This window comes from Artibeus jamaicensis, unplaced genomic scaffold (assembly GCF_021234435.1).
Source record: "Artibeus jamaicensis isolate MK-2021 breed Jamaican fruit bat unplaced genomic scaffold, CSHL_Jam_final scaffold_1283, whole genome shotgun sequence".
NCBI lineage: Eukaryota > Metazoa > Chordata > Mammalia > Chiroptera > Phyllostomidae > Artibeus > Artibeus jamaicensis.
The window spans coordinates 16,451,256-16,466,870 of record NW_026522028.1 but is presented as its reverse complement, the minus strand read 5'-3'; the positions used below and the strand labels follow the sequence as shown (position 1 = coordinate 16,466,870).

Here is a 15,615-nt window from a genome sequence, read left to right as displayed (position 1 = left end):
GGAAAAGGTGAAGGGTTTAAGAAGTACAAAATAATCACAGGTACATAAAGTACAGCATAGGCAATATAGTCAATAATATTGTAATAACTAAGTATTAGTGCCAGGTGGGGACTAGGCTTACTGGGAGGATTACTTTGTAAATTATATAAATGTCTAACTACCATGCTGTACACTTGAAACTAATATAATATCGAGTGTCAACTGTAACTGAAAAAACCGGTCATGTTAGTATACTCCTTTTTGGACTGAATTTATTTTAAATCATCAATACTTCACCTTCATTATATTTTCTAAAGTAACCAAATAACTTAAGACATATGTCACAGTAAATTCTAATGACTTAGAGAAATTTTTTCATTAACTTTTAAGAAAAAACCAAACTGACAGTAACCGGAGGGAAGAGGGAGAATAGAGGAAAATAGGGAAAGGGCTGTCAAGGAACATATATAAAAGACACATGGACAAAGTCAAAGGGGGAAGGATCAACAGTAGGACGCTAGGATGGGTGGGGTGGGGTGGGATGGGGAGGAGTGGTGGTGGGAAAATGAAGACAACTGTACATGAACAACAATAAAAAAAGGAAAGAAAAAATGTTCTTTATATACATACCAAGGGTCACTGAAGAAAATTTAAAAATAAATGCTTTTCCTTAATTTAATAAAAGCATATGATTTAGAAGCAATTACAAATACCAATTTCCATAATTTTTCTTCACTGGGAACCAAGAAATACAAATCAACAAACAATGTAACAATATGAGAGTGTACTGCCAAGTATAAAATATAGTACACCACTAAATCAAGAAGCACATTATTTTAATCTATTCCCCATTATTATAAAATTTTAATATATATATATATAGTCTATATTTAGCCTGATAAAAACCCATTAATTTCACTTTTGCTATGTTGAAGTTTATCATAATGCAACTTTCTGGCAACAGCCAGAGGAAGGATGGATTCTGTTACAGAAATGAAATAGCTATAAAAAACTTAACCTGTGATGCTAATGGCTCAGTTCTACTGAGCAAAGTTAAACGAGGATTTCTATTTTTTATCTCCTTTGTGTTATACTCATTTAGGTACTCTCTCCTGCTAATGAACTAAAAATCATAAATAATAAACTGACACAATGAGATATGTTACAATAATCATTTTAACGGCAGGGGAGAGCAATGGGGAAAATTGGGACAAGTATAATAAAACAATAACAAGTTATTTTTATTTCAAAAAAGAAAAAACAAAATAGTTTGTTTCAAAATAGTTTGATATAAAAAATGCTTAACAAAATATTTATTATCTTTTTGTCCTATTATTTTACTTCCAGGATTTCAAAGACACTAAATATGATACAGAATAAAATACAAGTAATTTTATACTCTCTTAAACATACTAATTTACCTGTAGACATCACTATTTTATATGACCCAGGAGGGGGATCCTTATGTACAACACCATGGCTTCTGGTCAGCATCTTTAGAGGTGAAGATGTAGAACATGGAATAGGACTTTTTTCCTGTTAAAAAAAAAAAGAAGAAAAAGGATTCTTATATAAGGTAATAAGAAAATGGATATAACTGGTCCACAAATGATAAGTTTCCAGAAGTCCTCAGGGTTGAAAACCCGTGTGTGTGTGTGTGTGTGTGTGTGTGTGTGTGTGTGTGTGTGTGACAAACTGTAGTTCTTTCCACACTGTGCTCCTCAGAGGGACCCATGATCAGGTGGGAGAGAAAAAGACCAAAAGGCTGAGATTCTCAGTACTACTCCTGCTCCAACTGGTCACACCTTAGCCAACATAGTTGACTCTGTAAAATTTGCTTTATTTTTTGAGGTTACCCATAAGACAAATTTTTTCACACTGCTAAACAAAGTCTGTTAATCTAATTTAGCAATACATCAAAAGGGGGTGAGGGACCTCAACAAGACAGAGGACAGACTTATCTTCAGAAAGCAGTCACTCATCTGGTTTTTACTCTAGTCTGCATTTCTCCATATTATATATGATAACTCTGACATTACAAGTTGCTTGTCCACAAAATTATGCCTATCATATATAAGAAACAAAGGTCTTAAGGGATTTGTTAAACATCACTAGCACTTTGTTAATTTTATATCAACTCTTAAGGTTTTTTAGGAGCCATTTCAAACATCTCTCCAATATAAGAGAAGGAGCTCTTGTGTGTAGAAAAGGTAATGAAAGGATATTTAAAAGGCAGGAACAAGGAGGTTAATATAGGACAACAACCAATGCTGTTAGATTTTTCTTTTATTTGTTTAAATTAATGACTTTCATTTGGTTCACAGCATTCTAGTAAACCATGTTAATATTTAAGTATTAAATTACTAGTGTATCATTTGTTCTTTCACTATTCACAAAATCTGAAATCTGAATCCTTTGACTTAAGACATACCAAAATAGTATGTTTGCATTAACATTATAAATTAAACAAATGTACATTTATTTGGAAAACATGTTTCCATACCTCTAGAATCCATTAAGGGGAGAGGGAAAATAGCTGTAAGGAAAGAGTCTATTGCAAGAATAATTCTTACTCTGGTTCAAAGACTTTCTAAATAACTAAACTATGACATGGCAGTACTGGAACAAGGAGATAAGTAACTGCATTAAAATCTTCTTCTTTTCATGATGAAACAATGAAGCTGGAGAAGATGAAAGTCAACTGAAATGCTTCCTTTGAAACAAAAAATAGTTTACAATCCAAAAATTATAGTGTCTGTCCCCTGCCCCTCCCTACCACCATATAAACAGTATTCTCAAAACTAACTCTTCAAAATTGTCAAATTAACATTGGCGTTATTTCAAAATAAAGGAGTCAAGAGAAACTTTTTGGCATTATTGTCTATCATCACCATTACACCAACTAATCACACAGACTTTCAGAAGCTTGAAAATGTGCATTAAACATGTATTAATTGACACCTTAATACATTTTAATTTTTAATGCATCTAAAATATTATTTCCCTTTAAATTTCACTAACTTTTCTTAATTTTATTTCCATTGCAAGGGACTTTTTTTTTCATCACCATTTATTGCCCCTACGCCCTCTTCCTGGAGGAGGGGCAATAGCTCCACGCAGTTTCACAAGACACACTGAAGGGAAAAAAGTGACTAAAGATCAATCGTATTCTAGGGTCTTGGTGGACTCACTCCTGGGGGAGCTGGGCCTCTAATTCCTAGGGGAAAGGGTATCATTGCTGGAGGGAATATGCCTATTGGCATCCTCAAGCAAGGAGAAACCCAACTGGTGATCCCATGGGTGGTCTCATAGCAGTTAGCGGAGCCATAATGCTTGTAGGTGGGGTTGCTCAGCCCAAAGGGGTAGGGGAATTCCCCCAACTTGGTGGGTAGTGAGTTGGAGCTCCAGCAATGCTGGCAATGGCTGCAACTTCAATAGCTGCTACAGTATACAGGGAAGACCCTGTGGAGTCATTACCTGCTGGGATGGGCCCCCAACCCCTTAGACAGGACCTGCTAATCTAGCAGGAGCCTGGGGAATTGGAACACCAGTTGGTACTCCTCTGCCAGTTGCCCTGCCAACCCCAGGGCCTCCTGCTGCTCCAGGAAGTGGTACTCAAACAATGCCAGTATCTTTGGAGTGAGGTACCTCCACACTCATGAAAATCAAATTCTCCCTATGCAGCAATGCCAGACCCAAAACCTTTTCTTCACACTGTGGCTGCTTCACATTCTTTGGCTTGATCTTCCTGAATTCATCACAATCAGAGAGGACCAAGTTTATGTGCTTATCAAAAGCCTTAAAGGTGCCAATGAAGATTCTGTCATCTTGCAGGATACATTTCATTCTATAATTGATGTGCTTCAGCATCTTGCTGCTGTTTCCCCAAGTCATGATCGCTGTTCCACCAAATCCAATGTCCAGAATAAGTTTCAGAATCCTTTAAGTCCTAAGGGAAGGCTACGAATAAGGTATAATGCAGGTTCTGCTACAAACAATACAAGCTGGGGCAGGAGCTGCAAGCAGTAGGTAGAGCCCATTTTTGTTTTTCCTTGGAATCAACTACCTTGGATGTTCCAAGACTGTCTTAACCCACTCTTGGTGACTCAGCTAAGAATGCTTGCCTCAGGTACAGCTGACACTCTTGGTTGCTCAGTGAGGCTGTCTTCCTATGTTTGACTGAGACTTCCACCTCTGGTACATGCTTTTCCTGGTCCTTCTCAGTGTAAGTGGTCCCCGTCCCGCTCCATTATGCTGCTGGCCACTCCTCAGAACACAACATTAGGCATGTCCATGGGCCACTCCGCTCTGCGCTGGACTTGCGGCCATAGTGCCAACAAATCTCAATGTGGTTTTGAAGAGATCAAACACTATTCAAAGTTTTAAGTTTACCCAAGAAAAGAAATACCAAGCTTGATGGCTATGCAGGCCTTAAATATACTTACAAATTCCAAATTCCTAAAGGGATTCATCATAGTCTTAGTAAATCCTGAACTATATGTTATAAATAATAACTACAGAGACCTATAATGCAAATTAGTAGGAGTTACAACTAACCTCTTTGGGGACTTTGCTTCTTGGTGTGACATTTTTATCAGAACTTTCCACTCTAGGGACTGGAGAATGTCCAACTGGTTTATTCCGACCTGATCTCCTGGGCTGCGGTGCTGGTGATGCTACAGCAGCTCTCCATGAAGACCTCATTGACTGCTGGAATGCTTTGGAAAGGGTTTAAATGACATAATTAAGGTATTATCTTATGATTTGAAATAATTTAAATAATCTTTTAAAACATTCTGCAAGTTATTCATTGAAAACTACTTAAAATAAAAGTATCATTTAAACAAAGTTTTAGGTATTTAAGATTTCTTATCAGAAAATAATGTAATTCTCCAGAAAAAAAGTAGGCTTTTATAAAAGGAGCCAGGAACTTTAAACTTAGCACAGTGAAAATTTCTAGCTAGTTACCTTTTGTCTACTTCTCATCATTTTAGTCCTTCGCACAGAAAACAGTTTCTCCTTCGGAAAATATTATCCAATTATGTCATATACAGGAATCACTTTGCCCATCAATATAGAAAAACCAACGGCTCCTGCTTCATCTTTCAGAGGCCAGGGGAATCTCCTGCACTTGATTTTTAGTGACTAATGTATATTATGCTCTTATATGTATGTCTAACAAGAAAGCTTCATATACTAAAATACAGACACTATATTAACATTGTCATGGAAGGACCATTAACATACTCAACAGATTTTTATCTCCTAGTTCTTAGCCCAAACAAAGTAACTAGTTTTAATATTTCAAATGACAGTTACCTGCCACATTACTTTAGTCTATGTTCACAATTAAATATACATATTTTAGTATTAATACCCTAATAACTTCATTACAAAAATGAATCTTATATATAATAAGAAGTACTAATGTCAAATTTTTTTCACAGGGTGAGCTGTAGAGTAAAACATTTATACATCTACACAAAAATCAACTACTTTTATTTTGAAAATTTCATTTGACAACTTAAAGCCAATTTACCACTTTGCTCCTCTCATACTCAAATACTACATGTAGGACTGACAGATCTTTGATGAAGAATACCACATCTTCCCTGCAGCCTTTTTATCTACTTTCTTTCACTTACCATGCCAAGAGGAGGGAACAGTCTTCTCTCAGCTGACAGGGCAAATGGAGGACCACTTAATTGCCACCATCATTTTCCCCCTTATTTACTGTAATTCACCTATTCCCACTAGTCTCTTCTTACCTCTTTACCATCATCTACCTCATTCTCCATGCTCACTTCCACTTTCTTCAGTAATTCCAATAACTTAATTCACATTATTTATTCTTACACAGTTACCCTATCATCATTTTCAGATATTTAACATCACACTTCTCATACTTCATCATCCCAACCTCATCATTGGAGTTTTCAGCTCTTCCCTAAAATGGTTATGCTTAGTAATTTCTGGAACTCTTCTATCTCCAAGATAACCAGCATGCCCATTTCTGTATCTCCAACTTTCTTACCTATCATTTTTGCTTCATATCAACTGATCAAGCTTTTCATTCTCTTTATGAGATCTAGCCACAAGCCCTCTCCATTTCAGTCCAATCTATTGGCTGTCTTCTGGCTTTACTTTACTCTGTATCAACCTGCACCCAACTTTCCACCTCCACATTACCCCATGATCTCTGATCAAGCCCAGCTTGTCAGTTCCCACCTATAAATCACACTAGCATTTGTGTTCTCCGGTCCTATAGGATAAGGGTTAGCAATCTTTTTCTATAAAGGGCCAGATAGTAAGTATTTTAGGCTGTAAAGGCCACATACAGTCTGTCACATATTCTTTTTAGTTTGTTTGCTTGTCTATTTTAACATTTCACGCATATTAAAACCATCTTAGCTCACAGACTACATGAGCTAGAAGTGGCCCTTGGGTTGCAGCTTGCCAACTTCCACTATAGAACATTAGGATATTATTGATTGCTGTAAAATCCACGCTAACTCCAATCGGGGTGTCATTGTGCCAACTCACTGATTTCCAAGTATGCTTCCCTGCTTAAGTCCCCATCTTCCTCTCATCCTATTCCATTCAGCAAATGACCTTACTTTCTACTGCATGAGAAGACTAAAGGCTGTATTATAGGAGTGACCATGACCATGACATTTCTCCAGCTTGAAAATACACTTTTTTTTTCATTCATTCTCATCTCTTCCTCTTGTACCAAATGAAAAATTTTCTTTCTACTCTTCCAAGTCCAATTCCCTTTTACTTATATCCTAGTAACAATCTTCTTTGGTTCCTCTAGGACATTATGATTTCAATTATCTCCTCTTTCTTCATGATATTTAATCACTTGAGCGCCAACTCCTTGCTCTCTTATAACACTCACACATCCCTTATTTTGAAGTTACCTCCTCTAGTTGCTGGTATACTTTTAAGCACTTGCATGAACCCTCCTTCTATTTACTACCAAAACACCAAGATCACCTATAGTTGATACTTCAATTTCCTTATTATTTTGTTTCTTTAGCCCCCTCCAACAACTGTTTCTTCTCCCAAATATACTTTAAAAGAAATTCTTTCCAAGATCACTAATGACCCCTTCCTAGTTAATAAATTCACACAAATCCTCATTCTTTTGACAATCTATTAATTCTCACAATTCTGTTCCAAGCTGACTCAGCAGAATATAATCATAAAAGCATTTCTATTGCCCAAGCAGTTGATCATCAGAGACACATGGTATTTACTTCCCTCTCTAGTAGCAGGGGCACTCTCTGTCCTAGTCACACACACTGCCTACACCTCAGTCCTGTTTTGTACAGGTCTCTGCCTGTTACTCTTCCTTTTACCATCACTTAAAGGCTTCTCTAAGATACTGCTTTTTCACCTTCTCATTTTCCTACTGTGCTCAAAACAAGCATGAAAGTCCTTTTTAAGACCCCCCTTCATTTAAAGAGGTTCATTTTGTTTTACAACTAATCACTACAAAAAAAAGATGACAAACATTAGGGAAGTTATAAAGTAAAACAGGGTCTCTAATTTTTAGTAGCAACTGTTCCAGTTTTTATGGAAATAAGACCTGTCTTTTCTTTTAATGCTTTGGGACCTTGCACCAAGTTAACTATTCTAACCAGCCCAGTTCCCTGTTCATTTACCAAGCAGAGATGGTTTGGTTGGCATGGTAAGAGTTCAACAGAATGAACATAGCCAGTCCTGTTGCCTGAGCTCCTCCATTGTCCCTCCTGAGTCTTCTTGATAACCCATGTAGGTTTCCCTCTTAGTATCAAGAACCACAGTTTTACAGCATTAACAATACCCTAAACATATAATAAGAGGGAACTCCCACAAAGAAAGAAAGAAATCATTTACTTGGAAAAGTAAAGACCTGCTTTTGGAGCCTGACAGAACATCCCAGTTTGGGAAGTGGTGCTGTATCTTTTCCAGCGGCTTTAAAAAATGATGTCTGGACAACTACACCAAAACCAAATATTCTGAAATGATCTGAAGCTTTGATTCACTCCCTTCTCCCCCATTTCAAAACAGGGCTTAGAGAGCTAAAGTAAACAGACTAAAGAAGAGAGGGAAAAACTCTTCATATGCCTTATACATACAGCAATATGCAGAGTATATTCTATCTTAAGGTTATTCAAAAGTTGTAAAAATGTTACTGGAAAAAAATCCCAAAACACAACTAGAAGGTTAAAGGAGAGCTCTCTAACTCAAATGACAAAAGTCTGGTTAAGTTGTTTATCTCCATACCTAAATGACAGTGTCTCTTTTCTTGGCACACATGCTAAATTAAAGTAAGAAAATTGAATTTAGTACAAGTTCCATGGTTTCCCTACCCTGTTATATAATTATGTTTCATAAGTATTCAGACTATAAATGAAATCATAAAAATGCAAAAACTAGTTAGAAATCACAGTTAGAATTTAGGAGGGCTTTAATTTAAGTGTTTTTAAAATATACGTTTTCTACTCGCCAATCATAGATGCTTTGTACACTACTTCCTTCAGCTTTACAGGGGTGCTTGTTTCCCATGAAGACCTTTTCTTTTCTCTTACAATTCCTACTCATAGCTGTTCACTTCAAAAGAACCAAGATTTTGGTTGCCACAATATTACTAAAGAACACAGCCATTTTCAAAACCTTTAATATTTTCATTAAAAAGTTCATATGAAAAGGAGCAACTTCAGTTGTTTGAAGTCAGTTTATATCATCTAACAATACTGAGCCTTTAAGAGCCACTCCATTTTTTGCCCTGGTTGGTGTGGTTCTATGGACTGAGCCCTGGCCTGTGAACCGAAAGGTAACTGGTTCAATTCCCAGTCAGGGCACATGTCTGGGTTGTGGGCCAGGTCCCTGGTTGGGGGCTTGCGATAAACAACCAACTGATGTGTCCCTCTCACAGTGATGTTTCCTTCTCTTTCTCCCTCCCTTCCCTTTTCTCTGAAAATAAGTTTAAAAATCTTTTAAAAAGCCATTCCATTTTTAAACCATAGTATTTTTTCTTACTGAATAACTTCTATAGAGTGACCTCCATTATGCTGTAAAAAAATGTATAGCAGTCACTGCTATAACTTCCACAAAACTCATTAAATATAGTGACATAATATTTAATTAGGAAAATGTTATCCATATTTCTACATCATAAAAATAATTTCAATAAGTTTCATGTAATACCAGTGAAAATTATATTTCTCAAACTACAGAAAAAAAAACGGCAACACTTTTCATTACAAACTGTAGATTTAAATGATCGAGTCTAACTTAAGATAGGGCTGTTCCTTTTTTGTTTTAAAAAATTTTTACAGTACAAATAACCAAAGACTGACTTTTCCTTGTATCATAAAACAATTTTGACAAGTGACTTATCAAATAATAGCTACAACAATTTCAGTAAGTAATATTTAGAATAAAACAGGATTTTTTGAGATAACAGCAAGACTGGATGTTTAGTATACAAAAGCTAACAAGGCAGACAATGAATTTCTTTAACACACTTCAGCTACAATATAAAGAAAGAAACTTTGGGGGTTACTCCTACCTTTGGAAATATTCCAGAGAAACAAACTGTCAGTGATTTAGGTTCCACCCGACAGCCTTCTCCTTTACTAGGAATAAAACTGCCTTTCTGAAGAAAGCACGTCAACAACAAAGCCCATGTTGACCGAGCAAGCCTGAATTTCAAGCAAATGGGGATGAAGCTATTTGCATTTGTTGGTTTAAGGGGGTGGGGTGGGAGGAGGGGACTAAGAGGACTGCTAAAGTAATTCGAATATTGTCTGTGGGCTCTATAGCAGTGATCATCAGTCACCTGTTCAAACTTCCTTCACTCCTGCCTTCAAAGAAGAACCAAAGGTTACCCTGGGTCAGAGAATCTGGAAAGAAATGAGAAGACATGCAAAATCTAACTGCCAACCCATTGAGTGCATAGACAAAGTTAACTCCACTGGACCACGTGTCCTAAAAACCAAGACATTTTAATAGTCTCAAGAGACCTTGTTAAAATACATCATAGAACAGAAAAAAGAAAGAAGCTGCAGGTTCTTCTCGCAATTATTGCAGTATTTAGCTGAAACACTTAAAACAGAGAAAAGGCATTTGTTTTGGTTTGTTTTTAAGATACTTCTTTCCATCATAATAGCTGTCTCATTTGCACAAACAAAACATTTGTTCCAAGCTGTCTGTATGAAAAAGAAAGTATCAGCTGTTTAAATTTCATGGCTCTAGAGTGAATAATTTTGGTTGATAGCATTTCTTCTTAACTTATACCAAGCAAGAAGAATACTAAATATGCTAAGCATAGTAGTCCATATTTTATTATAAGCTACATTAAGAGCAAAAATCTAAACAAATACTTGAGTGTTTATTCTGAAGCTTTCAGGTGGGACTGACACACCTTCAACTTTTTACAGCCTTACTAATAAGTACTTGTTACTTTTATCCCACTATAACAGAGAATGGAAAGGTGCTGCTTTGTTTTTAACTGAACATACAATCATATTTTAAAAGAGGAAAAGTTAGTAAAGAAATGTCTTAAAAACTGTAAAATCATAATTTTAAAATTCAGAGAGAGATGAAGTACAAGTTGCAAAAACTACATACTCCTCTGCACACATCTGAACAAAGAGCAAAAGCAGTCATAACTTCTCATTTGGTTTTATTTTAAATGAGAATAAAGTGGGGGCAGGGATTAGAACAACTTGTTTGCTCAATGGAAGCTTTGAAATATTTCTCAAAGACTAACTTTGAAACAGTTAAAAAATATTACATAGAAAGAGCTTTACAAAATAAGGCTATTATATAAACTGACTAGTTAACTTTTTTAAAGATCAAAAGTTTAGATTTTAAAACCCACTCCATTAAAATTTTAATTAAAAAAATTAACCATACACATACACACATGCATGCACATATAACATAAAAGAAACCAGCATTCAAAGAACCTAACAGTGCCCAAGATAACTTACATTTAAAATCTATGATTTCTCTCATATGTGGAATCTAATGAACAAATTAACCTGACAAGCAAAATTGAGACAGACTCATAAAGAGCAGGCTGACAGCTTGGAGGGATGGAGCAAAAAAATAAAAAAAGAAAGAACTCATGGACACGAACAACAGTGTCTGTGGGGGGGACTGTTGTGGAGGGGGTGTGGAAGCAGGTATAGGGGGAATAAATGGTAGTGAAAAGTACAATTAAAAAAATAATGTGTAACAAATTTTTTCAAAAATCTACTTAACTTTTCTACTATTTAACCCTCAAAAGAAGTCACTATTCATATAATTTATGTCTGAATTACCAACAAAATGAATCTAATATGGTAGTTCTACCAAATATGTATTATCAGAAATATTTTACAAAGTTGTGAAGGAAACACCATATTTGCACTGAGTTCCACTTGTAAATTAAGGCTGTTTCTGCAAAAAGTAGGGGGGTGGTGAGGGACTCAATAAAATGAATAATTTAATCAAGAAAGGAGTTAAGATGGTCACTGATGACCTACGGTGCCACAAAGCAGGGATGCTTGGCTACACTGATTTAAGTTTTCCCCTCCTCCACATTTCCCTTTGGACCAGAAGAATTCCTCTATACCATTGGGATTCTGCAACTTTATACTCAAAGCATCTGGAAGTTTGTTGTCCCCCTTCTTGGTCTATATGGTCAAAACTGTTTAAAGAATTAAGCCACCAGATGACAGACACTTCACACCTGTGTGGGTCATTAATTTACAAACAATGATGCATAAATCTGAAGCTGAGTTAAATGAAACCAATAAATTTACAGTTTAATTTATATACTTAACTTTAAAAGTATTTAAGTACCTTTAAAGCCAAGCAGAATGGTTTAAAATGTAGCAGTTTATTATTTTATTTTAATATCCCACAATATTAGAAAATTAATACAGGAACAAATTTTTAAAAAGAAAACTTGAAAAAAAAGCCAAATTAAAAAAATAATCCTCTGCTTCTGAATTTCTCCAATTTCTTAAAAGATGAAAAACCTACATTTATTGTGTTCAAAAATAAAATTATAGAAAGAAAACTTTTAAAATTAAAAAAAGAAGTACAATTATAGAAACAATACAGTAACCTATTTGTTTTATAAACTTTCCCAATAAAGACAGAAAAAAAGATTTTTAAAAAATCACACAGAGCCTTTAAAATAATGATAGTCCCAGTTCTGATTTGAAGTTGCTGATTCTAAGTCTTGCTCCTTCATGTATTAAATCTTTACACTTTAATGTAGTAATATTTGTACATTAATGAGATGACTGGCTGTAAATTCCTATAACTGTATATGCTAGAGACAAAAAGAAAGGGCAATAACAAGAAGAAACCAACAGCTTACAGAACATTCCTAAATATCATTTTTTTTAGAAAGAACTAAGATATAAGATACAAAGCAGGGGGACAAGTTGAAACAGAAAACAGCAAAATCAAATAAATTCTTCACAAAGAAAATCTACAATGGCCTTGCTGTAGTTTGCTTGATCTAGGCTTCTTTAAACTACCAGGGATACAGCAGCACACATACTTCCTTCCTCTTTCTTACCAGACACCCTGTACAGGTCTCCAGAACAAATCTGATGAGCTGTGACAGCACCAACCAGAAGCAAAGGGCTTTGAAACATTGCAGGGTTGTACCAAGAACCAAGGAATGAGAACCTAAATAAATGGGGCAGGGGCAACATACAGCTTGCTGAATATTCTATCTAAAACATGTTTCTCAGTGGATTTTTCTATCAATGATAAGAACTTGGCTATTTCTGATTATGGAAGTGTTAACCCAGGGAGAAAAATTTCATTTCAAAACAGTTTTAAACTAAATTAGACTGTATTACTAAACAGAAAAACATTAAACTTAAATAAGTGCTTTTTTAATGTAAAGTCAAATCAAGTAGCATTCCTGAATGCCTCACTACATTTCTTTAAGAAACTATGTAAGTGAATTAATTGCCTTTAGTCATTAGTTATTTGAAAAAGTTTTAAGTGAGATATCCTAAAACTAATGTTGAAAAACAAATACTTCCAGTGTGTTTAAGAAATACTCAAAATTAGCCCTGGCTGGTGTAGCTCAGTGGATTGAGTGTGGGCCCACAAACCAAAGAGTCACGGATTCCATCCCCAGCCAGGGCACATGCCTGGATTGTGGGCCAGGTCCCCAGTGTGGGGTGCATGAGAAGCAACCACACATTGATGTTTCTCTCCCTCTCTTTCACCTTCCCGTCCCTCTCTCTAAAAATAAATAAAATCTTTTTTAAAAAAGAAATATTCAAAATTAACAAAAGTAATAGATTTAAAAATTTTTTGAAATTCAATTAATTTTTTATACCTTTTAAAATCAACTAACTCTGTAAGTTTCTTACATTATTTAATATTCAAGTCAATAAATTCAATATTTCTGTACTTTTTGAAACACTATATATAACATTAAAAAGCGATTGACAGAGAAAAGGTTTTTTTACTTTTATGACAAAGGGTTGATTTTTTTTTGATACTTTTTCTCAGTGTCTTACATTGACTTCTACCTTCTACGCATCCATCATTTTTGTGTTTCTCAAAGACTAGGCCTCAAACCATGTGCAATGAAAACATATGCACTCCACTCCATACCTACTGAATCAGAACCCATGGATGTGAGTTTCAGGGCATCTGCCTTGTAACAAGCTCTCCCAGGTAATTCAAGTGTAAGAATTATTGTTTTAAATATTAACCCATGAAGTCCAGTAGTTGGTCCTCTTCCATCTCCACCTGTTACACATGCATAATTAAAACAACACCTACAACTTCCACTACTTACTGCTCTCAATAGGATGTATAAGCTGCCCACTCCTCCCACCCCCCACCAGCACCTATAATCCCATCTGACACAAAGAATACTTGAGTGAACATGATGATTCTCAAACTTGCTTTGTCAACCAAGACCTATCTCTTTTAGGCTCCATCCCTGCATGTGCAGCTATCCAATGGACATGCCCACATGAATGTCCTAAAGTTATCCCGAATCAGTTAGGATTAAGTTTAGCTATCAATAATAGAAAAAACTAAAAGAATAGTGGTTTATAGTACACAGAAGTTTCTCTCTCTCAAATAATAGTCTAGAACAGGCTAGTATGAAAGTATTTATCTGTAGCAGGAGACCTGCTTAGATAAGACCAGACAAGTCAGAAGGACACGGTCCCTTTGCTGAGCCACTAAGATAAGGAGGGGTGAGCAACTAAGTAACTAAGAAGTAAGAACAAAAGAACATTGTATGACCCTATCAGCAGCCCTGCTTTCTCAGCAGCCCTGCTTTCTTGCTTCTGTAAACCTGCTTCTGCCACGCAGGCTTAGTAAAATCGCTTCCGCATGCCACACTTTTTGGAGACTGCCTCCTCTACGTCCGCATGCGTGAATAAAGTTCCACTCCATACACCCAAAAGCAGCTGAGTTGTTTTCTGTAACATATCCACAAAGTTCTCAGAGACTCTAGCTCCTTTCTACTTTCTACTCCACTATGCTTAGAATATGGTCCTTGTTTCATGGTCCAAGATGGAGCTCTACCCAAAACATCCACATTCATAGCAGGAGGATAGAAGCAGGAGGAAGGAAAAGAGAAGGGTAAATTCATTTCTCTCTGTAATACATCTCCTGGAAATAGAATATACTACCTATACTTTTATTCCATTGACCAGAAGTTAGTCTCATGACCACATATAACTGCTAGAGAGGCTGAAAGTGATTTTCAGCCTCTCTAGCTATTCTTTATGTTAGGCAGCCAAATTGTATTACTAAGAAAAAAATGGGGGACCAGATACTGAAAAACAACAGCATTCTTGACCACACATTCCAAAGGCACTCTGTCCCAAACTGAATGCATCAATTTTCAGGATAAACTGTAATTTTAACCTTTGTGATATGTCCACTCCACCTTTATTTCCATTCTTCCTGACAACTCCTTCTCCTCTCATAACACTCACATCATGTGTCTTTTTGTAAAGCTTTCCTTTACCCAACCACCTTTCTTTCAAACCTAAACAGACTGGATATCTTTGAGGACGTTTTTCATCCAAGGAAACAAAAAAAAAAGGTTGCTTGGGGTGATATTGGGTGAATAGAGAGGGTGAGGAATGGGGGTCATGCCATTTTTGGTCAAAAACCATTTTTGGTCAAAAACCATTTTTGGTCAAAAACTGCTGAACGCTCAGTGTAGTGTGGGCAGGTATGCTCGTAAATCACCCAACATGAAATGGGCAAATGCAATGAAAGAGTCTTCAAAAAAAATTTCACTGATGCTGAACATAGCTTCTCACAACAACGCCAGCTGGTACACTGATACAGATGGGTTCCTAAAATACTCACCTAGCATAGGAAACCTGTACTACAAGGGGCCTGCCCTCCAGAAGATAATTCATTTTTCTTTTTGGTTTCCCCCCCTTGTAATAATCTACAATGGCTTCCATAGAGCTGAAATTGTCCACTGATGTGTAGATTTTAATTAAGACTATCAAAATATCCATTTAATTTGCAAATGATCAAAATCATGTAAAACATGTATGTAAGAGTTGTAATGTCCAACCTTTTAAATTCTATTGTCTATATATAAACAATGGAATAATTGTGCATTTTTAAGTT

The 15,615-nt window shown here is 35.9% G+C and overlaps 1 protein-coding gene and 1 pseudogene across 2 annotated transcripts in view; both read right to left on the bottom strand.

Moving 5' to 3' along the window:
* Positions 1–15,615, bottom strand: part of SCML2 (Scm polycomb group protein like 2) — a 73,835-nt gene that overhangs the window by 24,214 nt on the left and 34,006 nt on the right. For both annotated transcript variants that reach the window (XM_037157581.2, XM_053655755.1), the window contains 2 exons: positions 4,537–4,697; positions 1,401–1,515 (listed from right to left, as the gene is read on the bottom strand). In XM_037157581.2, coding sequence (XP_037013476.2) covers positions 1,401–1,515; positions 4,537–4,697 — 276 coding nt within the window. The remainder of the gene's footprint in view (positions 1–1,400; positions 1,516–4,536; positions 4,698–15,615) is intronic.
* Positions 3,150–3,873, bottom strand: LOC119058394 (small nuclear ribonucleoprotein-associated protein N-like; annotated as a pseudogene).